This window comes from Penicillium manginii (assembly GCF_028828005.1).
Source record: "Penicillium manginii strain IBT 31320 chromosome Unknown utg000002l:1.0-5564898.0:1.0-5567710.0, whole genome shotgun sequence".
In the NCBI taxonomy this organism is placed as follows: Eukaryota; Fungi; Ascomycota; class Eurotiomycetes; order Eurotiales; family Aspergillaceae; genus Penicillium; species Penicillium manginii.
The window spans coordinates 127,455-149,535 of NW_026643103.1; the positions used below are offsets into that span (position 1 = coordinate 127,455).

The 22,081-nt window shown below is 42.5% G+C and overlaps 9 protein-coding genes across 9 annotated transcripts; 6 read left to right on the top strand and 3 right to left on the bottom strand.

The window, feature by feature from the left end:
• Positions 1-2,326: 2,326 nt before the first annotated feature.
• On the bottom strand, positions 2,327-2,867 carry N7533_001329 (uncharacterized protein; the record flags this gene model as incomplete). Its single annotated transcript, XM_057097979.1, has 2 exons — positions 2,327-2,677; positions 2,727-2,867. The coding sequence occupies 2 exons, from the start codon at positions 2,865-2,867 to the stop codon at positions 2,327-2,329; spliced, it is 492 nt and encodes a 163-aa protein (XP_056963115.1).
• Positions 2,868-3,658: 791 nt separating this feature from the next.
• Positions 3,659-4,047, top strand: N7533_001330 (uncharacterized protein; the record flags this gene model as incomplete). The annotated part of the gene is made up of 2 exons (XM_057097980.1): positions 3,659-3,766; positions 3,946-4,047. 2 exons carry the CDS (start codon positions 3,659-3,661, stop codon positions 4,045-4,047), a joined length of 210 nt encoding a protein of 69 aa, XP_056963116.1.
• A 1,930-nt stretch (positions 4,048-5,977) lies between these two features.
• Positions 5,978-8,527, bottom strand: N7533_001331 (uncharacterized protein; the record flags this gene model as incomplete). Its single annotated transcript, XM_057097981.1, has 7 exons — positions 5,978-6,278; positions 6,342-6,468; positions 6,607-6,772; positions 6,820-7,002; positions 7,062-7,508; positions 7,561-7,703; positions 7,759-8,527. 7 exons carry the CDS (start codon positions 8,525-8,527, stop codon positions 5,978-5,980), a joined length of 2,136 nt encoding a protein of 711 aa, XP_056963117.1.
• A 1,570-nt stretch (positions 8,528-10,097) lies between these two features.
• N7533_001332 (Male sterility NAD-binding) lies at positions 10,098-13,131 on the top strand (the record flags this gene model as incomplete). Its single annotated transcript, XM_057097982.1, has 2 exons — positions 10,098-11,788; positions 11,865-13,131. 2 exons carry the CDS (start codon positions 10,098-10,100, stop codon positions 13,129-13,131), a joined length of 2,958 nt encoding a protein of 985 aa, XP_056963118.1.
• A 1,729-nt stretch (positions 13,132-14,860) lies between these two features.
• N7533_001333 (FAD-binding oxidoreductase) lies at positions 14,861-16,396 on the top strand (the record flags this gene model as incomplete). Its single annotated transcript, XM_057097983.1, has 4 exons — positions 14,861-14,992; positions 15,050-15,359; positions 15,413-16,204; positions 16,263-16,396. The coding sequence occupies 4 exons, from the start codon at positions 14,861-14,863 to the stop codon at positions 16,394-16,396; spliced, it is 1,368 nt and encodes a 455-aa protein (XP_056963119.1).
• A 1,576-nt stretch (positions 16,397-17,972) lies between these two features.
• Positions 17,973-18,569, bottom strand: N7533_001334 (uncharacterized protein; the record flags this gene model as incomplete). The annotated part of the gene is made up of 1 exon (XM_057097984.1): positions 17,973-18,569. The coding sequence occupies one exon, from the start codon at positions 18,567-18,569 to the stop codon at positions 17,973-17,975; it is 597 nt and encodes a 198-aa protein (XP_056963120.1).
• Positions 18,570-19,187: 618 nt separating this feature from the next.
• Positions 19,188-20,292, top strand: N7533_001335 (Lovastatin nonaketide synthase; the record flags this gene model as incomplete). The annotated part of the gene is made up of 4 exons (XM_057097985.1): positions 19,188-19,430; positions 19,494-19,738; positions 19,806-20,153; position 20,292. Coding segments are annotated over 4 exons (837 nt in total).
• Positions 20,293-20,445: 153 nt separating this feature from the next.
• Positions 20,446-21,018, top strand: N7533_001336 (Lovastatin nonaketide synthase; the record flags this gene model as incomplete). Its single annotated transcript, XM_057097986.1, has 1 exon — positions 20,446-21,018. The coding sequence occupies one exon, from the start codon at positions 20,446-20,448 to the stop codon at positions 21,016-21,018; it is 573 nt and encodes a 190-aa protein (XP_056963122.1).
• A 134-nt stretch (positions 21,019-21,152) lies between these two features.
• N7533_001337 (uncharacterized protein) lies at positions 21,153-21,817 on the top strand (the record flags this gene model as incomplete). The annotated part of the gene is made up of 2 exons (XM_057097987.1): positions 21,153-21,164; positions 21,242-21,817. 2 exons carry the CDS (start codon positions 21,153-21,155, stop codon positions 21,815-21,817), a joined length of 588 nt encoding a protein of 195 aa, XP_056963123.1.
• Positions 21,818-22,081: the final 264 nt, after the last annotated feature.

Here is a 22,081-nt window from a genome sequence, read left to right on the forward strand (position 1 = left end):
GATTAATAGGCTCTTATATAGATTTATTAATAGATTAGCTATCTGTTTCTGATACACTCAATTATCTATAGGTCACTTATAGCCTTATCTTATAGGTTATCTCTCCTAGCTACTCTATAGTATATTCTTCTACTTATTATAAGTTTCTATCTATAATAATCTACTATACCCTAAACTAATATTCTAGGCTGTAGGTACACTTATTCTAATAGTATTTATAACCTAGGCACTAATCTGATAATACTACCTATAAGTAATCTTATCTATCTACTATCTCCTGATAGTAATTATAGTTGGTACTATTATATATTACTTAGCTAAGAGAAAAGGTTCTAGCTATTAGTATCTACTTAGGGCTATCCTTCTATAGTCAGTATTTAGTCTTATAGCCTGTATTAGCTTCTTTCTTATATAGAGACCTTAGAAAGGCAATCAGTATGAAGTTATCTTGAGTACTTCTAATAGTTTACTTTTACTTAATATCCTAGTCTTACCTGACTAGTCTATTAGCTCTGGTTAATACCTATAGCTCTAGATACCCTATAACAATACTCAGGTGTTCTTCTAACTCCCTATATTCTATATAGCTATTTATGACTAGGAAGATAAGTACCCTAAGAAGATAATCTGTATACTAGTCTGTCTATAGTCTAGTTTAACGACAGTACTTTATTGTACTATTTCGAGCAGTCTAGTATACTAACTAGTAATAATCCTTAGCCCCTATGGCCAACTAACCTATCTGAACTAGTATAGTATAGTATTATTTATAGTAGAAGATATTAGTCTCCTCTGTGTTTTGTCCCTAATTGAAATACTAGTAAACGCCAGTGTTCGGCGGGAAGTAATAGTATAAAAACTATATATTTTGTAGGAGTACGAAAGCGTATTTAGTAAGCTTACCGCTCTCTTATAACTAGTAGTACTATTACTCGTCCTATATTATAAAACTGATGATATCCTAGAGTATCCTGAGTAGTGGAAGAGCTGGAGATAATAGCTTTTAGATAAGGATTATCCTTGGTTTGGTAGATATGATATAAGTGTTTCGTGAAGATAATATAAGCTGCCCACTAATTGAAGAGCAGATTTTGAGTTTCCGTATTTTTCGAGGATACGGTGAGGCGGGCGAAGTTGGAATGTGCGTTCGTTACTACTAGGGATCGCTCAATATTAAAGAGGAGATACTCTAGTATCTTGATTACCGGCTGGGTACTATAGCCGTGGTAAGTGTATTGTCTTTGCTCTTGGATCTTGTGTCTTTCTCACTTGGTAGGCAATTTAAATCTAATTCTCTGCTGGATAGTGTGTACGAGTCCCAACATGTGTTGAACGGTGAGGAAAATGGTTCGACTCCACTTTGGCTACGGCCCACGACTTCTAGATTTGGACCTCGGACCCTACTATTCCTGGTCGTACGGTGGCCATCGGAACCAAGTAGCTAGAGCTGAGATGAGGGTATAAACTAGCGAGGTCTACTTGTATGATGCTCATATAGTGCATTTTTTTTTCGAGGTTACCTTAAAAAGAGAGGCACAGGCGGGATCTCATTTGGCATGCTATAGAAATGGCCTATTACCTCATTTTATTGTGAAAAATTGTTTACCATGAATAAAAGTTGGCATAGGCCTACCTGACAGCGGAATCTTTATTGATGACAGAGCTTCACTTTATTGTATAATGGACACTTGAATCTGTTGTCAAACTAACAGTTGGAGTTACTAAAATCTCGGTTCCGTTGAGACGTGAGAGAGTGAATGTATGGTTTTGCATATCATACCTTCGAAGTGATACATAATAAGATTCAATTTCAATTCACCCAATGTATAAGCTGGGTAAAGGGGTTGAAAAGAGAGGTTGGAGGTGTTTTCATTAACGTATTGTGTTTGTGACTGCCAATAGTATGGAGAAATCAAATATTCGAACAAACAATCGAAATTGGGTGTGGAAGTATTTTTGGTGAGTAGCATACAGTATGAGAAAGTTCCAATGATATCGTCCCTGAGCGATCTCAAGTCCGCCTTGGAAGCTTGGAGATGACACAACGTAAAGGGGCAAAACTATCTAGTTGAATGGCTGTGATTGTGCTCGCAGCCGCTTCTTAAACCTACGCAAGTCTTGATACAAAGATGCCTTTGATTTAGCTTCGATTGGCATGCCTTATCTTAAGAGTCTTTGGCTAGTAGGGAGTATGTTTATGGGCGACAGAAGCGTGCATCAAAATTGTCGAAGATTGTATAAACTCAACAATCACTAAGTTAAATATGAATCACTAGATAATCTGCGACCAAAAATAAGAAAAGGCTGCCGCTATCGTCGCTGTGTTTTACGGTAGATCTCCTGGCTGATAAGGACTTCGTTCACTTCCACGAATAATTGCGGCCAGACCCTCATGCATATTTCGAAAGGCCTGTTGACGATCCCAAAGCAATAGAGCTTGGCAATTGCAGTTTTTAACCAGTTGTTCATTCTGGCGCAGTAGCCAGTCTTTGGAGTCTTGCAACAGGCGATGCTCATCTTCCAGACGGATCCTCTGGGCGGAGTCTATTACATAAAACTCCCATAGACAGAGGTAGAGATCAAGCATGCTAAGGGCCATCAGAGCGTTTTGAGGAGTGCTTTGTAGGATCTGTTTCAATTCCCCTGTGAGAGAGTAGTTCTTGCAGATTCCAATTGTCTGAAGAAAGTGTAAGCTAAAGTACTGTAAAAGCTGAGAATGGCTTCACCTTTTGCTTGCATCGTGTCAAGAAATTAAGTTTACTCATATCACATTGAAAGTCCGGTTGGGTATCTTGCTCTCTCAGTGAAGATTGACGCTTTCGCTTTGCCGGCCGGCTCGAGCAGTCTAATTTACCGGGGGATTCCATTGCGAAATCGGCAAATGGTGTTTGGCTCTGAACATTTAAAGAATCTCCTTGACATTTTTGTAAGTATATATATGTATATTGATGTATATATATCCCGAGATTAAAACTAACAGCTCGATACTATCAGGGCTGGGGACCTGGAACTCTTGGTCAAGTGGAAATATCAAATACCTGAGGTTTACTGCCAGCTGGGCTTTCAGCAGCAGAACATTCTCGTTATTAGGCACGCAAAGCCCTATTGGTATACGAGTAAGTGAAGTGGCTAAAATCCAGCTAGGCTCGTCTGTTTCAGGGGATTTCAGTCACCACAAAGCACAATAAAGAGGGTAATTGGGAGGGACAACAGATATACATTGTGACGGCCAACTTGCAGTTACATTTTGTATCAAACTTGAGCCAATCCTAACCAAAAACGAGACAATAACCCCCGGAGTAGCAGATCATTTCACCACCCACAGTACTAAGAATGAGGTAGAGTGTAGGCTAGCCACCAGCAGCAATAGGTCCTCATTTAAAATAATTCCTGACATCAAGCCCGTGTCGAAATCAGATAGTATTTTTTGGAATTTGAACACGTATAGTAGAGAAATAAACAAATGTACCCACAAAATGCGTTTAGAAAAGCTAATTCAATAGCAGTGCGTGATACTACACGTATTAGGCTTTCACCAAGGGTAATACCCCGAAGTAAGTAGTTGAAAAACGGGAAACTCTTCGTGCTAGTAGCCTCGCGTGAGTTGGCAAATTGTATAGAGCCAGTAAACTTGAATAATGAGCTTTAAATTTCCAGAATGGACAAGATCAGCCCGGCAAATCCAGACAAGGGAAATTCAGGCGAGGGTGATGGTGGTGGCGGAGAGGGCGGTGGCCTCAAAAATCACCAGGGCGGTGATGAAGAGGTGTCGCAACTCTACACCCAATTATAAGGCAGGGTTCGCTTTGTAGAAAGCTATTGTAGATTGAAGTTCACTTCAGATCTATAAGGGCGCGAGCAGGTTGCCCACAATATATGTCAGGAGTACTTATAAGTCAGCTATCACAGCAGAACCAAAAAAACCAACCCATCATGGATAGCCAGTTTAGACCTCTCGAGGATGAAGAGCCTAGCGACTTTGAAGCTTCCGAGACATCAACATCCGAAGACGAGAGCACAGAAATGTCGAACACCGCTGATGAATAATATTCTGCCTAAGGCCTAATCAGGTCTAGTCTACTGTGGCTTACCGCCCAGGAAATTTAACATAAAAAGGGCCTGCACCCCCCAGCAGACCTATCTTGATCATCATTCTTATTGATCTCTTTCATCTCATCTTGTGATTACTAAGCTCAAGACCAATATTCCAATATAACTTCCTCTTTTGGCAATCGGTGAAGCTATTCAGACATCCCCTGATGCTTGTAGGACTCACAGATTAAGCTAAAGAATTATCCTCTAATATCTAGTAGAACTCTAAGAGTATTAAGAAAATTAAGATACTATATAACTTATAGACTTTATTTTATATAGTAGAAATACTAGTAGAGAAGGAGAATAATAATAAACTAGTTTAATATCTTATAAATGATAAGTCTAATTATCTATCTACCTATCTTAGATATTAATTTTATCTAGGTCTTATTTTATAATAGTCCTATTTATTCTAGAAGAAATATTAAAAAAAGTTTCTAGTACTAACTATACTAGTCTAGGATATTCTTTTAAATCCTATAAGTAGTATAGATATTAAGTATCTTTTTAACTATACTTAAGATACTTATTACTATAGATAGGGTTACCATAATAATAATACTATCAAGGAGTTAATACTATAATTATATACTATAAAGTTTAAGGTTAAAAAGAGAGAGATTAACTTTATAAAAAAGGTTATACTAGAAGGTAAGACAGTAATAATTAACTAAAATAGAGGATTAATAACCCCTCTTCTAGTATGAGATCTAATTAGTAATATTAAAGAGAAGAAAGGAGAGAAGGAGAAAAAGAAAGGAGAAGAAGAAGGAGGAGAAAGATAGATAGAAACTATCAGAAGAGACACAAAAATAAACATATTCTAGAAGTACTAGCTTATAGGATAATTAAATAGAATATAAAGATACACAGCAAGTAATACAGATTTATAAGAAGTCTAAAATACCAGAGGGGTTCCAACTAGCACCTTTATAGCTTAAATATTATTAGATTATATTTCTTAATTTGTTCTTCTATCTAATTTCTTTATTCTGTAGTTTCTGTATTCCGTATATCCTAGAGATAACTCTTCGTCTAAAAATTAGTCAGAGCTCTTATATATAACTAAAACAACAAAATTATCAAAAAAACTATATAAAAATCTATCTACCCAGCAGGTCACGAGGCTAAGCATGTTTATATAGTTTACAAGACCACGGTTTACCGCAAAACTGCAGCGGTTTTCATTTGAAGACCAAGACCAAACCGGAAAAATTTTGCGGTTTTGGTTAGGTTTTAGGTTAACCGCGGTCTTTGCGGTTAGTGCCGCAGTCTAGGCCTAGTTATGACTGTCAGGATGAGGAATTGAGATACTGGCTAGTACTGAACATGTCCAATATAATCAGATGATCGATTGAAGGTGAATGAGAGCTGTTGAACGCTCTCGAGAGTCTGTATCATGCCGATGCGGTGTGTTACGACACCATAACTCCGAGTCTATCCCGAATATGTATGTTGTTTATATAGTATCCCTGAGTCCCAAGTACCTCTTCAAGTAGACCTTTTATATCTCGCAAAGTCTCTCGTGGCTCTCAAGTTATCATAAGGTAAATTTTATATTTTGATTCTTCATGCATTAACAGATTGTCAATATAATAAATATAAATGCGAAATAGTCAAAACGGGGATTCATCAGTCGAGAAAATTAATGTTCCTGTTGGATCTCGAGTTCCGATCTCTAGCCATCATTCAATTCTCTTTGCTTTGCTGAAGATTCTGAAGTAGAGTAAATAGAAATAAATGTACGAAGAGGACCGCTTTGAAAATCATGGAAACCAATATTGATGTGTGTACTGTATGTATAAGAGTGGCTTATCGACTCCTTGAATAACCTGAGAGGGCCGGAGTGAAGTTCCGCCAGAGGCATCATAGAGCAGGTTGCCTACTGCGGATCTTGCTTCTCTTCTTCGTAACTATAAAATCCGCTGCGGGATTTCACCCCAAGTTTTCCAGATAAGACCATGCGGTGAAGAAGATCTCTAGGACCCACCGGTAGCTGTGTTTTAACGGCCGTATAGTGATCTTCAACATCATATATGACGTCCAACCCGGCAATATCCATTTGCTCGAAGGGTCCTTTACGACATCCGGTTATTGCTTTGTAAATGGAATCAATTTCCTCAACAGAAGCCACATCTTCCTGCAATACAGCAAGTGATTCGCGCTTGATTGCTGCCCAGATTCTGATTTCTGATTAGCTCTGCATGATTGCAAACGATTTATTTGGCGCTAAAATCGATACTAACCTGTTGAAAATAAACCCAGTAGATTGGTGACGAACATGAAAAGGGTCGAAGCCGTGGGCTCTCGTTTCCTGAATGAGCTTGGTTATTATCTCAGGATGAGTGTTTTCCGATCCCATAATCTCGACCACTGCTGAATTTTAGTGATGAACAATTTGATTTCTCATTAAGCACCAACCTCTTGTTTCTGGAGGCCAGTCTATTAAACGGCCCCTGTTAATAAACGGAATTATGCAGTGGATTCTATGTGATGGTTCTCATAACTTACATGAATGAAGATTAGCAAACCGACCTCTGTCAACAATTTCCGAGTCATTTAGTATATCGGCGATGGTGAAGCTACTTGAGTTAGAGGTTATAATGGTTTCGAGGCTTGCATGGCTATCGAGCTCTTGCAGTACCGCTCGCTTCTTCTCGAGATTTTCAGGAACACACTTAAAAAGTTAGCAGCACTCAATGTAGGGAATACACAAGTTCCTACTTCAATGACCAACCACGAAGACTCTAAAGCCGTCTTAATCATGTCAAAGGAGCCAGTTAGTATAGTTCCCCACTTCTCCGATGACAAACTTTTAAATCGAAGCTCGACGACATCATTGAGCGCTTTTTTTGGTTTGTCCGATTTCTCATCGAGTAGATAGACGGTTGTTCCAAGCTTTGACCACTGAAGAGAAACCTATATCAGTTGCTGTTGAAGAAACATCAATGAGCAAAGGGACAAACCATATAAGCTAGTCGAGTACCCTGAGTTCCTGCACCGACCAATGTAACAGCCTGTTTTGACCTTTGCTGGCTCCACGAGAGGCTCGAAGGCGGCTGATGCTGATGCTGAGACTTAGCCCACTCCAGGATTTTTCGTGTCAAGCCTTTGATCTCTTTAACTGAGTTGTGAGCGTGTATGCAGATTCTGACCCGCTCCAGTGCTTTGGGCACAATTGGATGCTGCGCGACGTTGATCCAGAATTTAGCTTGTCGGACATATTCTGCCAGGTCATTCGCCTTGCCTGGCAGTGTCACAAGGGCTATAATTGGTGACTGGACGGCCTTATGCTTTTGGGTTCTCTCCGTGGGCAGAGTAATAATTTCCTCACGCTTGATTTTTGCCCATTCAGAATCACCTACTAGGTTATCATAAAATAGACGGATGTTTTTCTGGAGCTGTTGGCGACGCTTTGATTTTCATTAGATAAAATATGTGGCAATGGGAAATGGAAGCACGCACCTTTTCGCCTTCTTCACTTGTAATCAGGTTATATCCTGCTCTTACAGCTGCCAATGTCACAAATGAAGGAGCTGTAGAGAATATCAAGTTCCGTGCGTAGCTGAGGAGGGCTGATCTAACAACCGAGCTGGCCAATATGACCGCTATGCAGAAAGTCAGATACAATGAAAATGAAGGTCTGGGGAAAGGCTGAGTTACCTCCTGTGGAACTCAGAGCTTTGCCACAGGTGTGTACACGGATATGAAAGTCTTCTTCGAGCCCCAGCTGTGTCACAAATCCAGCTCCTCTTGGACCCAGGAGGCCGCTGGAATGCGCTTCATCAATCACAAAAACGGCATTTTGGTGAGGGAGTACTCCCTTGGCAATGCTAAGAAGTTCTTCAACCGGAGCAGCATCGCCATCCATGCTATACCAAGACTCCAGAGCCACAAAAACAAATACCTTGCCTTCAGCCACGTCTTGATGTTCATCGACCAAGCTTTGGAGGCGGCGGCGAAAGCCATAACAGTCGTTATGGGGAAACGAATATGTAGTTGCTTTCCCTCGTCGCATACCATCGTGAATGCTTGCGTGCACGTACTTGTCGTGGAGTATGAAGTCTCCTTCCCGTGGAATTGTCGACCAAAGCGCAACATTGGCGTCGAATCCAGAGCCGAAAAATAGGGCTGATTCAGCCCTATGAATCTGAGCCAGGTCTTTCTCTAGATCATCCAAATATTTACTCCCGCCTTCAAAGATACGGCTGGACGTGCTCCCAACCTTGAAACCGGGGTTTTTCTTCAGTTCGCTCAAGAAGGCTTCTGTTAGAGCTCCAGAAGTTGTGAGAGAAAGCGTGTCGTTAGACCCAAAATCAACCATTCCCTCGAATTGGCTCGGTTTGGGTGGAGAAATAATATTCCCCTTGCTCTGTTTCAGGTTCCTCATGCTGGCCAGCAGACGCTGAGAAAGAAGTTGTCCTTGGTGCATTTTTGGGTTGCGTAGCTGTAAAGGATAAATGGGAAGCAATGGCTTATGTAGAGAAAACTGTTTTAGAAGAATGAATCTAGTTTAATCAGTATAATCAGTATCAAAATGTATAAATGCACGGCAGATGGAAAGAGTATTTGTGAAACGTACAATCACTTCTGAAAGACGAAGTTATATTCAGAGCAAAGCTTTAATCCTGAATACCTTGCCCGTCCTGATGGTAATCCAGAACGCCTTTTATAACGCGAATGAGGATGTTTTCATTATTCATAAGCTTTTAGTGATGCATCATCGTAAATAAAAACGCGTCATAATATTCACATTAGGTAAAGTCCTAGTATGTAGAGTCATTTCTCCGGTTACCAGTTACCGGCTACCATCCGATGTGAGGTTGTATCATAATACCGAAGCATGAATTGAGGTACTGTTCAGGAAATCTAAACGAGAAATCCTTGATTCTGAGAAATTTTCAGGGTAAATAGAACCCTAAAAATCATCATGATGACATTTTCAAGAAACTAGAAGTAATAATAGGTGGCTTCATAGGCCGATAAAGGACTAGAAACAGGTCGAGGATATGATCGACGTTGAACTTCGAACCTTCTGGCTCATCCCTTACTACCAAGTACGAAGAGCAAAGCTTTATCCTACGTCAACCTCTCAAGGAAGAATCCACCTGGATTCCGGTAAAGGATTAGAAACAGGTCGAGGGTATGATCGACGTTGAAGGTAGAAGGTGATAAGACAGCTTGGGGATCGCAATATCATTCACGCAATTTAGTTAGCAATTCTAGGAATGCATCTCTATTGGGACTTAAAACGAATAGTATCTTGGAAATATAATTACCTAACCTTGGAAAGAGTCTATTTATACCATCTTGATAAGTGAATGTTACACCCGTGGATGGATATCCTGCTAGAAGTCGTACCTAGAAGCCTCGCACTTCCTGCAAGTTTTCCGGGTACAATATCCCCGGGATATTGTACCCGAAAGTGACACAGAAATTTAAAGCACGAAATGTAATGGCATGTGGGTGTGCTGATTCAAGGTTCTCCTCCCAGTTAGAGGATGCAATATGTTAAGGCTAATGCATTGCATTCTCTAACTGGTAATCGCCACGCTATTGAGTGCTTCCCACGAGCTCTCAGATCGATTCTAGGAAGAGCGGTGTGCAAGCACTACTCTTCTTGCTGAACCTGATGTAATACAAGATTACGCGTCGTCTTGTTGATGGATCAAGTATTTCTTTCTCAAGGAAAAGTTTTTGCCTTCCAAGGTAGCGATGGCAATATGATGTTCTACAGACGCTTGGGGCTGCGAAATGACGGCATATCCCTCAAAATCATGCACAGAAGAATACAGTGCGTAGTATGAAGTAGAAAACGTACGAAATACCAGATTTATAGAGCTTGGCTCATAATAATATGTTCGAATATAAATAACAATCATCAATATCATCCAAGTTCTCTACAACGAAAGATATCAATCTATTACTATTGAGCTCGATATTATCAAAACTCTTTTTACCTCAAATACTTTAGTATTATAAACTACCTCCTTTCTTACAAAATGGAGAGTATCCTAGTGCAAGTTGCCAATGAGGCTCCTCAGTCAATCGCTGTGATTGAAGATGATCGTGAAATCAGCTACGAAAACCTTATCAAAAAAGCGGATCTCCTAGTCCAGGCTCTTAAAGCGCAGGATTTCGCAAATGAAGAGCCTGTTTGTGTTTTCCTTCATCCGGGAATACAGCAGAGTATTTCACAAGTCGCCATCTTGCGAGCTGGAGGAACCGTCGTGCCTATTCATCCGGACATGCCCGCAAAGCGTGTCTCGGATATGCTTCGTGATATTGACCTTCATCTTGTGGTCACTAATCGAGACCTCGCCAAGCAATTTACGGATTCCAAGGTCCTGACCGTGGAAGAAATCCTGGAGCAGGAGGGCAATATAGGGAAGTGTAAAGAAATACACGTGCAGGCTGGGTGTCCAGAAGGACATCGCAGCCATATTCTTTTCACGTCTGGGTCAACAGGGAAGCCAAAGCCGATCGAGATTCGCGCCGCTAGTATTCTCCATGCAATCAACTACTTTCCTGGACCGACTCTCAATGACACAGATCGAATGACCGCATTCATTAACCCTGGATTTGACCTATCGCTCCTAGAAGTTTGGATGCCTCTTCTTCGCGGGGCCGCAGTGGTAAAAGTTCCCAAACTCATTGCTACCGACCCACTCGCCCTCAAAGGTTTCCTGGACAAGAATAAAGTAACAGCGATGGTCGTTCCGGCTGCTATTTTCAATGTTATTGCACATGTCATGCCAGACACGTTTTCGGGCCAGCGAAACGTTTTTCTAGGGGGCGAGCGAGCGAATGCCGCGGCTGTAAAGAAAGTCCTTGAAGGGGGTTCGCCAGAGCATTTGTGGAATATATACGGACCCACAGAAGCGACCATCTATGTCACGATTCATCTCATTGATTTGGAGGAGTGTGAATTTGATGATATTAGCATTGGCAGGCCAGTTGGACACACCAAAATACATCTTTTGGACGAAGAAATGAAGCCTGTCACCGCCATAAAAGAGCTAGGAGAAATATGTGTCTCCGGGCCTCAGCTTTCAAGTGGCTATTTAAATATGCCTGATGAGTCAAACGAAAAATTCATCTACTTAGATAGCGGCGACCTGGGCGGGGAACCTGGTGAATCATTTCGTGTTTATCGAACAGGTGACCTTGGCCAGTGGAGAGATTCCACCGGCCTTCTGGATTATATTGGCCGAACAGACAATCAGATCAAACGAGATGGAAATCGAATTGAGCTCGGGGATATTGAAAGTACCCTAGAGAAACACCCACAGGTTTTCTCATGCACCGTCATCCAAAGCACGTCTGAGACTTCTGATCTTTTGACTGCATACGTGATTCCTGAGGATGCCAGTCGTGGATGCGAAAAGAACCAAATCATTCAATGGGCCAAAGAGCAACTCCCGCCCTATATGATTCCTGATACTATCGATATCCGGAAGGAATTTCCCCTTACGCCGGCTGGCAAAGTTGATCGAAAGGCATTGGCAGAGGGAGGGCAGACTCAAAATCACAACGTGGAGACACGTTCTAGCGAAGAATCCCAGACCGAACCAACCGGTGGAGATAACGTAAAATGGTTGCAATCAAAAATCAAAAGCTATCTTGGTGTCTCGCATATCCGTCCCGACGACAATGTGTTCTCTCTTGGGTTGAGTTCCCTCCAGGCTGCTCGGTTCCTTGGAGAAATCTTGCACCACACGGGTGTTTCGATAACAATGGCTCAACTCCATGAAAAACCTTTACTCAAGAACCTTCCAGCTTTACTCAATGTTTCTCCTCGAGACTCCCGATTCTCACTCGCAGGTGCTGAAGTGGGAGCGTGATTCCCATTTGGCTGACGAGATTGCAGCTCCTGCTGATTGGATATCGGAAGGGGAGGGTCGTATTTTTCTGACTGGAGCAACTGGTTTCCTGGGTGCTTACTTGTTGAGTTCCCTTTTGGCGATGCCCTGTGTGAAACAAGTTGCTTGCCTTGCCAGACATCGTGGGAGCATGACTGCGAAGGACCGTATTCGACAGACTCTCGAAAAGTATGAATTGTGGGAAAATTGTTCAGAAATGATGGAGAAGGTCATTGTTCTCGATGGCGAGCTTGCAGATGATGATCTGGGAATTGGAAGGGACAATTTCTACTGGCTCGCTAATTGGGCAAGTGTTGTGTTTCATGTTGGGGCTCGTGTCAATTGGTGTGAACCATACGAAGCCCATTATGAGCCCAACGTCATCGGAACAAAGAACATAATACGACTTGCGGTACAGGGTCGACGAAAGTCCCTCCAGTACGTCTCATCTATTGATGTGTGGAACGTCACTGGCTTCATCAACAAGACTGAACGCGTTTTTGAAGATGAACCACTATCAAGACACGCTGGATCATTGCCTTACGACATGGGTTATTCTCAAAGTCAGTGGGTAGTGGAAGAGATGATTCAAAGATCCAGGGCGCGTGGGCTTCCAGTTGTCATTCATCGGCCAGGGTTTATCATTGGGGATCGCTCTCGAGCTATCGGCAATCCTGACGATTTCTTTGCTCGCATGATTGTGGGTTGCATTCGATGTGGAAACTTTCCATATCTCCCTAGCCAGCGCCTGGAGTGGGTCACAGTGGACTATGTATGTTCTGCCATACTGCACATAGCATCCAAGATGGATAACCTAGGCCGATCTTACCATTTGGTTTCGACAGACCCTACACAGTCGGTAAGCATGGAACGAACATGCGAAATTATCAATGAGGCTGGGTTCTCGGTGGAGCAAGTACCTTACAATGACTGGGTCGAGAAGATAAAGTCTTCCCCAGGAAATCCTTTGGAGTCTATGGTGCCACTTCTACAGGAATCGGTCCTGGGAAATAATAGTCGCATTCAAACCGGCACGTACAATCCTATCTACGATGCAAAAAATACTACTCGGGCCTTGAGCGACCGCCCCGACATCAGGTATAAGACACTTGATGCAGACCTCTTACGGAGATTTGTGGATTATTGGATAAACAGAGGTGACTTTAGTCTTTAAATTGTATTATTTCCATGTCAAACTGAGTCTGGAGGTGAAATTATGAGGTTACTGAGAGTTTTAAGCCCTGAAGTTGAACGAACACGCAAATTTTGATTTTTACATTACCGATTTTCTAGAATTTTAAGATATTTCCAAATCTGTAATTACAATAAAGAAGGCCTAAATATGAATATAGAAATTCTCTCAATTGCCATAAAGCCATTTCTTTTGTCAGAAGAGACTATTTCGACAGTCGAATGCAAGGGAAAGTTTAGCACCTTTGGGGACTATAATAGCTTTAGGGTTTTTAGGGTTTCGCAGTCAAAAGCAAAAAGGGAAAATAACTTGCCTCGACGCATTGCTACTCAACGGAGACTGTGCATAACAGGGTTTTGGATATCACGTAAAACAAGGAAACATGCAGAAAATGATGAAATGATGAAAGGTAAGTGCATTGATATAAGGTTTCTTTGGGCTGCAAATTGCTGATCAAAGGCAGCCAGCTTCTTTTGTCAGAATATAGATATTTTCGGTTGCCTTTTGATAAATCGTATTTTCCACCTAATTTATGAATATTAATACATGATCTAACTAGTTAAGGAATTTAGTAAACTGGTTACCAAATGTCGGTACGAACTGGGATAGTTCTCTATTACATAGATATCGCGGAAAGTACACCAAATTGCCTGAAATAGTAGATGATTAAGTAATTTGTCAAGTGCCAATATGAGTTATGTGTAAGTGGCAAATATTACTCCAGACTTGATTATATCTCCTATTTGCTCTCCATCTCCAACAAAATTACCATTGCTAGGAAAATCACGCTTTGATGCATTCTGTGGGTGCCAAGGGTCAAAACGTGGTCCCGGCAACTTGGTTGCAAATCGTCGGCAAGCTGGATATGCGTGCAGCTTAATTCAGTATACATATACTTGCTGCATGCAGCCGTACACTAGGCCGCGAAGCGCATGAAGAATCAATCAAATTAAATCTGACGAGTCAAAGCGCAGTCCTGCCGTGTCAAACCCGCACGTGACGAGGCATACTTGCTGTCAACGCTGTCCGAGTCTCACCTACATAGTACATACACCACACACCGCCCCCTAAAGATACGCAGCCAAGAATCAACAGTGCTTCTCACCGTCCCATGCACATAGTATATAGAGACCAACATTACAATACACAGGCATATTGCCTCTCTGCAAGGGAGCGCGGACGGGCCTTTTCTGATGCTACGGTGTACAGGCATATTGCCTTTCTGCAAGGGAGCGCGGACAGGTCTTTTCTGATTCTACGGTGTAATGATGCGTTCAAGTACAAAGTCGTAGCGACAGGTGACCCATTACAGCCATATCAAGCATTTTATTATTTCTATTTTGGCTGCGAGAGGTCATCAATACAATTTAAATGACGTTTATAGCATCATAAACACGTAACCGAGTTAAAAATTGAACCTGATAGTAGGCGTTTCTTGTTGTCGATTGAGCTCAAAGCGGCCTATTGCGTTCATACAACCTTGTATGAAACTTGGAACCTTCCAACTTGAAGTTGTAGGGATTACACAGTCTCTGTCATGGGATTGGTCCCAGACTCGGAGTGCACCAAGTTATTGTATAACTCAGCCATACACATCAATATGTTTATATAGCTTCAGGACGATGTACTTCGGAGTACGAACAGGCACAATCATTAATCCTTGAGTTTCAGTAGAAGCTGCGCAAAACAATTTTTCTACTTAACTGAAAAAATGCAGTCAAAGATCTCTTTCGCTCAGATCCAGGAGCTAGAACTGCAGCTCGGATCAAACGTTTTTAAACAGGGCTCTTGTGAATTTAGCACGAGCACCAAGAGGTGGTCCAGTGTTGGAAATCAAACACCGGTATTTTCAGACTTTCTTTGGAGTACCCTCGCTTGTGGTTGCTAATTCTTGTGCAAGGGAGTGGTTATCATACCAGAGACGGCAGATCACATAGCAAGAACTGTGATTTTCGTAAAGAAAAACCAAATCGACTTTGCCGTCAAAGGTGGCGGTCATTCAACAGACACCTCCGCGTCGACTGACGGGGGTATTTTACTTGATCTCTGCCGCCTCAACCGAGTGACCGTGTTCCCTGAAACAAAGACGTTGGCTGTAGAGGGAGGGGCATTGTGGAATGATGCAAACGAGGCAGCTGCTATACATGATCTAGCTGTAGTTGGAGGAACAGTCAGCCAAACTGGAGTAGGAGGGCTTACGCTTCGGGGGGGTATGGGTATCTTACTCCGCAGTATGGACTTGCAACCGACAATCTTCTTAAAGCGAAAGTAATCACATCCGATGGATCTATACTGAATGTTTCCGCGACAGAAAATCCAGACCTCTTCTGGGCTCTTCGCGGAGCTGGTCAAAACTTTGCCATCGTGGTCGAATTTGTATTCCAAGGATATTCGCAACATAACGAGGTGTGGAATGGTACCATAACTTACCATCCAAATCAACTTGTAGAAGTTGTTCAGGCCCTCAATTCTGCTCTTTTCCATGTGGATGGAAAAGCTGCAGCACAATGCGTTTTCTCACTGTCACCTGATAATCAAGAACCTCTCATCACAACTGTATTATTCTTCAACGGTTCCGAAAAAGAAGGCAGGCACCATTTCCAGATGCTGCTCAGCATAGCTTGCATCGAAGAAAGTATGCAGGCGAAGCCTTACTTGGAAGCAAATACGCTACTTAACGCGTTGGTGCCTCCCGGAGGTCCAAAAAAATTGCTAGGGGTCCAGTTGTCTACACCACTCAGAGCTGAGTTTGCCTCCTCGCTCTTAGAGGCCATTACAACGAAATTAAAAAATGAACCTGATCTACGTCAAAGTTGTCTCGAGCTTGATTTCTTCGATCCTACGCGAATTTGCAAGACCTCTGTGACAGACACCGCATTCCCTAGACGTGATGACTGTTTGAACGGAGCATTGATTCTGCAGTGGAAAAATTCCGCCAACGATTCTGAATACATTTCCTGGGGCGAGACTATTCAAATGATGTGCGTGGATGAAATGGAGAGAACAAAAAACGAATATCCATCATTCGTGTCGAACTTCGTTGGATATACGAAAGGTAATTTTTATAAAAAGTCGACAGAATTGCGTAAATGTATGCTAATCTGGTCATTTAGATGACGGTAAGACGCCTAAAGAAATGTTTGGTGTCAATGCCGATCGACTACTTTCCATTAAAAGAAAGTTTGACCCGGATAACCTCTTTTGCAATCTGAATCCGCTGATATTATCTTTGAGGGAATCTGAGTAGAATTGCACTTGGGGTCTACGATTGCAGAGAAGGGCACACACTGTTCTATCCATTTAGGACAAAAAACGGCTTCCTTCAGGGAGCAATGAGTGATTTTACTTTTTATTCGAACAAATTGCCGACTCTATGTTAAATACTTTTACATATTTATATCGAATATCTATCTGTCCATGGTATTCCGCCGAGTAGATTGCGGTTAGATTTTGGTTAGAATCTCAAGACTGCACACCAAATCGATTCGGTTTTGGTTAGCATCTCAAGACCAAATCCAAAACTGTGCCACAGTCTACTGCTAGCATCAAAATAGCTCCCCATCTAAGTTTTTAGCAAACTTAATGTTATTATTTTTGAGATTCATGGCAATGTCGCGGTTGTGCAATCCACTTATATTGTAACGATCGAAGCCCTCGGTGCCCGAGGCACGTGACTAAGTACGTGACTCAGGCAGCCGCTCATGTAGATAGTTACGATGGGAGCTTCTCTCCTTCCTCTCTTCTCTCTCTCTCAGCTTAATACCTTCGTTCAATACTACAGCTATCCTTCTGAGCATCTGAGTCCTTACATAGTATTAAGCTCACCCCATTTTCATTCTCATTCCCATTTTCCCTGAATACCTGAGGTTGTACAGACGCGCGCTTGCTTTGCTTACGCAACGCTTCAGCTACTTAGGACTGTTCTATCTAATTAAAACCCCGAACCGAATCCGATCGATACGCTAAGATAGTCTGTGATTATTCTACGAAGTCTAAGAGTAGCGGCTCGAAGTTACAAACTAAAGAACCTTGTTATCACGGGGCTTGTGTCAAAGAGGGTGAGCTTCGGTGAGAAGTAACTAACTCTCTTTGTATTCCCTGTAGTGACCCGATCTTGTCTTAGCTACGCTAGGGGTTCGTGCCCGATTCGATACCGATTTATGCCTGATTTATGTGATAGCTAGGTTAAATAACTTAATATAGTGTTTCCTTTATTCTTAAAGTTTCTTTAAGAATTAGTCTCTGTTACTATTTATATATACTATTAGTTAATTTTCCTATTCTTCGATTACTATCTAAAGTCTTACCTAGTTATAAGTCTTTAGCCTATTTCTTAGATTATTATTATAATTCTAATTCTTCTCTTTTAACTATCTAAGACTAAGAATACTCTCCTCTACCTACTGAAACTCTACTTCTAAATCTAATAAACCCTACTCTAAGTATATAGACCTAACTTACCCTATTTTTAATATTAATTTAGGATAGATTTAAATTAAAGAAGTAATTAAAAAAAACTTAGCCTCCGAGAACAATATCATCATATACACACATTCTACATACTGTTTCACGATTACCCTTCCTCGCTCAAGCAAGCAACTAAGCTGACTCTGAGTAGAGTAAAGATAAACGCTAACCGCTTTAGGTACGTAGCTAAGTCAGTATAATGCCTAAAATGTAAGGCCGAGAATGGACTAACACCAAGCCAATCATATACTAGTAATCTGTAGTGTATTCGAAGAAGCCTACTACCACGTGTGATCTAGGTAGGTACTTAGTAGTATCCAATGCAATTATGATACAAAGCATTATGACATAATCGATCATCCGCAAAAAACGCCCTCAGTGGGAGAGTCATCGATACTATCGTATAACCGTCTCATTTCATCACCATCTCCCATATTCTCCCAAAGAAACCACAGTGCATGTGTCCAGCATTTCATCCATCCAGGGAAGGTATCTAACGAGTCCATAATCGGAAACGCCTCCAAAGCGATGACAATTCGCAATTCTTCATCATCATCTCCAACATTTTCCACCGGTGCATTTTTCAGTGTTTGGAGACTTTCTTCGTCAACAATTAGACACACTCGATATTTGTTGAACCTATCCCGTTTTCCTTGGCTATCGACCCAGGTCTCAAAATGAGCGCGAACTGTCTCAAGAGAAACTCCATCAAATTGTGTCGGATCTTCAATAATTGTTGACTGGTATTTAGACCAGACTTGGCGAAGGCTAGTATTATCGTATCCTGGTTGAGCCTTTTGTGGGCCTGGATAGAAGAGCTCGTCTTTTACACACGCCTCGATATATCTTATAGCGTGAGGGAAAGTAGTGTTGGATTCAGCAGTGTAGGTAGTGCGATAGATAACATATCCCCAATCAGGAAAACTAAGAAGTTTGATCTGAAGCTCATTCATATTTGTGTGCGTTGGCTGTAGTTGTCGCTTGTCACTGTTTGGTTGCAAGAGCTTTATATCGACACATATGCGGGAAAAAGAAATAAGCAGATGAAAAAAAATTGTCGGCCCCCCGCGGGTGCTGCCAAGCCTGTCTTAAGTCCACTCGAATTTGCCAAGACAGTCCAGTTCTATTCGGTAAATTTCCACGAAGTCAGCAACTCAATAGTTTCTGCTGAGAGGTCAGATACCGAAGTTTGGAAGGAGAGAATAAGTAGAGTATAGTGAGTATTAAACTGCCTGAAAATTATCTATATTAAGCCCGGGAATAGCTTGACTCAGCGGGTCATGTGCCCTGCCAGTGAGCAAACGCTGCGATGGCTGGCATGTAAACCGGGTAGGCACAGCCTTAGGTACGGTACCTTCTTAGCAGTTTCTGATAAACCTTAGATCGAGCTAAATTTGCTTGAGGGTAAACGTAGTAAATTCTGTAGAACTACTAGCTTAATCGAAGCGATATTACACTAGTATCATGTGGTAATTCCACCCATCACTCCGCTCCCGCATACTCCTTGAGCCTTTGGTCAGTTTCCTGGCTGGTGGCTAAGTGTTGTGAAAAATCGCAAATTGGGGCCCATGATGTTAGCTTCTGAATGGAGCAGTGCTTTGCAAGACTCGGAATTTTCAGGAGTCGATATTGAATTTCCCAGTTTCCCCCAGCCTGTTTTGACTTTGCAGAGTATCCTAGTTGCCACTGCTATGGAAGAGCCGAAGGATACGAAAAACATCATCAAGTCCATTGTGACGCCTGGTTTTCCACACTCCGAGCTGCTTTTCACTTTACAAGGCGTGTTTGAGAATCAAGGATTCGAGTCATCTTCTGTCACTTTTGGGGAGCCATTATACCCTGAAACAACTTATATTGCCCTCCTTGAGATCTAACAGCCACTCATCGCAGATGTCCAAGAGTATCAGTACTTCGATTTGAGATCCCTCCTTTCCACCTGCAAAACCCTTGTCTGGGTGACTGGAGATCCTGCCAAGGAGCCGCGAATGAACGCAATCGATGGTCGTCTACGGACTGTAAGACTGGAGCGAGAGGCTGATAATGTGAACCTCGTCAGCCTCGCTCTTGCCGATGAAATGCGCTCCGAAAAAAATCTAGCAGATTCTATCTCAGGCCAGTTGCGGTAATCCACAGAGTCACAGAGCCAACTTGGAGTACATGCTGCGCGAAGACATATTCTATACAAACAGGTTATTGAAGGCAGATGGCTATGATAGGTTCTTGTGCGTTCGCATCAGTAGCCCCGATCCTGTTTTGATACCGTTCGGGAAAACAGGTCGACCAGTGAAACTTTCCATCTCAGATCCTGGTCTCTTGCAGACTTTGGAATGGGTCACAGATGATTTACATACTGAGCCACTAACGGAAACATTCATCAAGGTCGAACTCAAATCAATCGGCCTGAACTTCTGTGATGTTATGATTGCAATGGGGGAATATGCTGCATGCGATTTTGGTGGTGAAGCTGCGGGCGTTGTGAGCCAAGTAGGTGGCAAAGTGAGCAGATTTAAGCCCGGTGACCGAGTTGTTTTATCTTGGTGGGCCTGGGTCTGGCTGTTTCTTGACATATGGGCGAGTATATGATGCATTCGCCGTTCATCTGCCGGGAGACTTGGACTTCAGCATCGCTGCTGGAATACCCTGTGTCTGGATAACAGTGCTTTATGCTCTTCAAGAGATCGCTCGTCTCTCGGAGGGAGAAACGATCTTGGAGCCAGGATCTACGCCACAGTTTACACGCCCGAAAAGCGTCAGGCTCCTTATTCTCAATATGGAATTCCCGAGACTCACATATTTTCCAGCAGAGACATTACATTCGCTTATGGCTTAATGAGAGTCACCGACGGGGGAGGCGTCGATGTGATTCTTAATTCTCTATCAGGAGATGCATTGAAAAAATCTTGGGAATACATCGCTCCTCTGAAACGATTTATTGAGTTGGGGAGAAAGGATACCCAGGGTTTCGGCCACATGGAATTGACACCATTTTTGCACAATATGACACCGGCGAGTGTTCAGATTCCAATTGTGATGACCCACCAGCCTTCTTTAATTGGAAAGCTTCTCCAAGACGCCATGCGTCTCCTCATTCAAAGCAGTATACGTGAAGCACAACCGACAACAGTTATGAAATACTCGCAAATCGAAAAAGCACTTCGACAATTGCAAAGTGGGAGTGGAATGGGGAAAGTTATTCTGAGTTCCGAAGAAGACGACCCCATTCCTATTGTTTCGGAGCTACTTCCATCTTACCAATTTAATTCTGACGCATCATACATTCTGGCGGGAGGACTGGATGGAATATGCTGGGGCATCGCACGATGGATGGCTGTCCATGGAGCGAAGCATCTTGTTTTCTTGTCCCGATCGGACCATTCTGAAAGCGAGAACATCTGGGGTTGATCAAGGATCTCCAAGAATCCGGCTGTGAGGCTACCATGATTTCCTGCGACATATCCAACAAGAATTCCTTGGAAGAGGCATTCCTGTTACATCTCAACTCCTGCCCGCCAATCAAAGGATGTATTCAATGTGCGATGGTACTGAAGGTATGTTTGCAGCTTTTAGATATACAAATCATGTGGAATTGTGAGTTTATAACTTACTGCCTATGGTTAATACCTAGGATTCGATGTTTGGAAAGATGTTACACGATGCCTGGCAGGCGGCCTTGAGACCCAAAATCCAAGGATCTTGGAATCTTCATGAAATCTTGCCTGCAGAACTTGGATTTTTCATCATGCTCTCTTCGCTCAACGGGGTCATGGGAGTAAATAGTCAAGCAAACTATGCAACAGGGGGTACCCTCCAGGACGCACCAGCCCAATACCTTGTTTCAATTGGGCTACCTGCAACAAGTCTCGATCTTGGAGCCGTCAATTCTATTGGGTTTGTAGCCGAGGGTTCGGAATATGCACGACACACCACAGCCGGACTGGAACAGCTGCAGGAAAATGAAATCCATTATCTTTTGGATTACATTTTACATATGCAAGCGCGAGGTAGCTCCGGAATTGCTGAACAGGCCTGTCAGTTCACTGCCGGGTTCAGTTCGGAGGCCATGTACCTCGACGAGGGCGTTCCAGTCCCCGCATTCCTGCAATTTCCATTGTTCACTCATCTCCGTCTCCCCACCACTGCTCAGAATAATCGAGTGTTTGATGTTCGGAAATTAATCCAAGCAAGCAAGTCGCTAGAATAAGGTGTTGCTGCCATTTCAGAAGACATAAGAAACAAATTGTCCTCGTTGCTTGCAGCTCCGGTGGACAACATTGAGGTTACCAAGTCGACCAGCTCAAATGGGGTAGACTCCCTTGTTGCGACCGAGTTCAGAACATGGCTAGTGAAGAACATATATACCGATATACCTCTTTTAGATATCACGGGGACCGTATCTGTCCTAACACCAAGTGACAAGATTGCCCACGTTACCACACTCGCAAATTTCTCCGCCTTAGAAAACTGA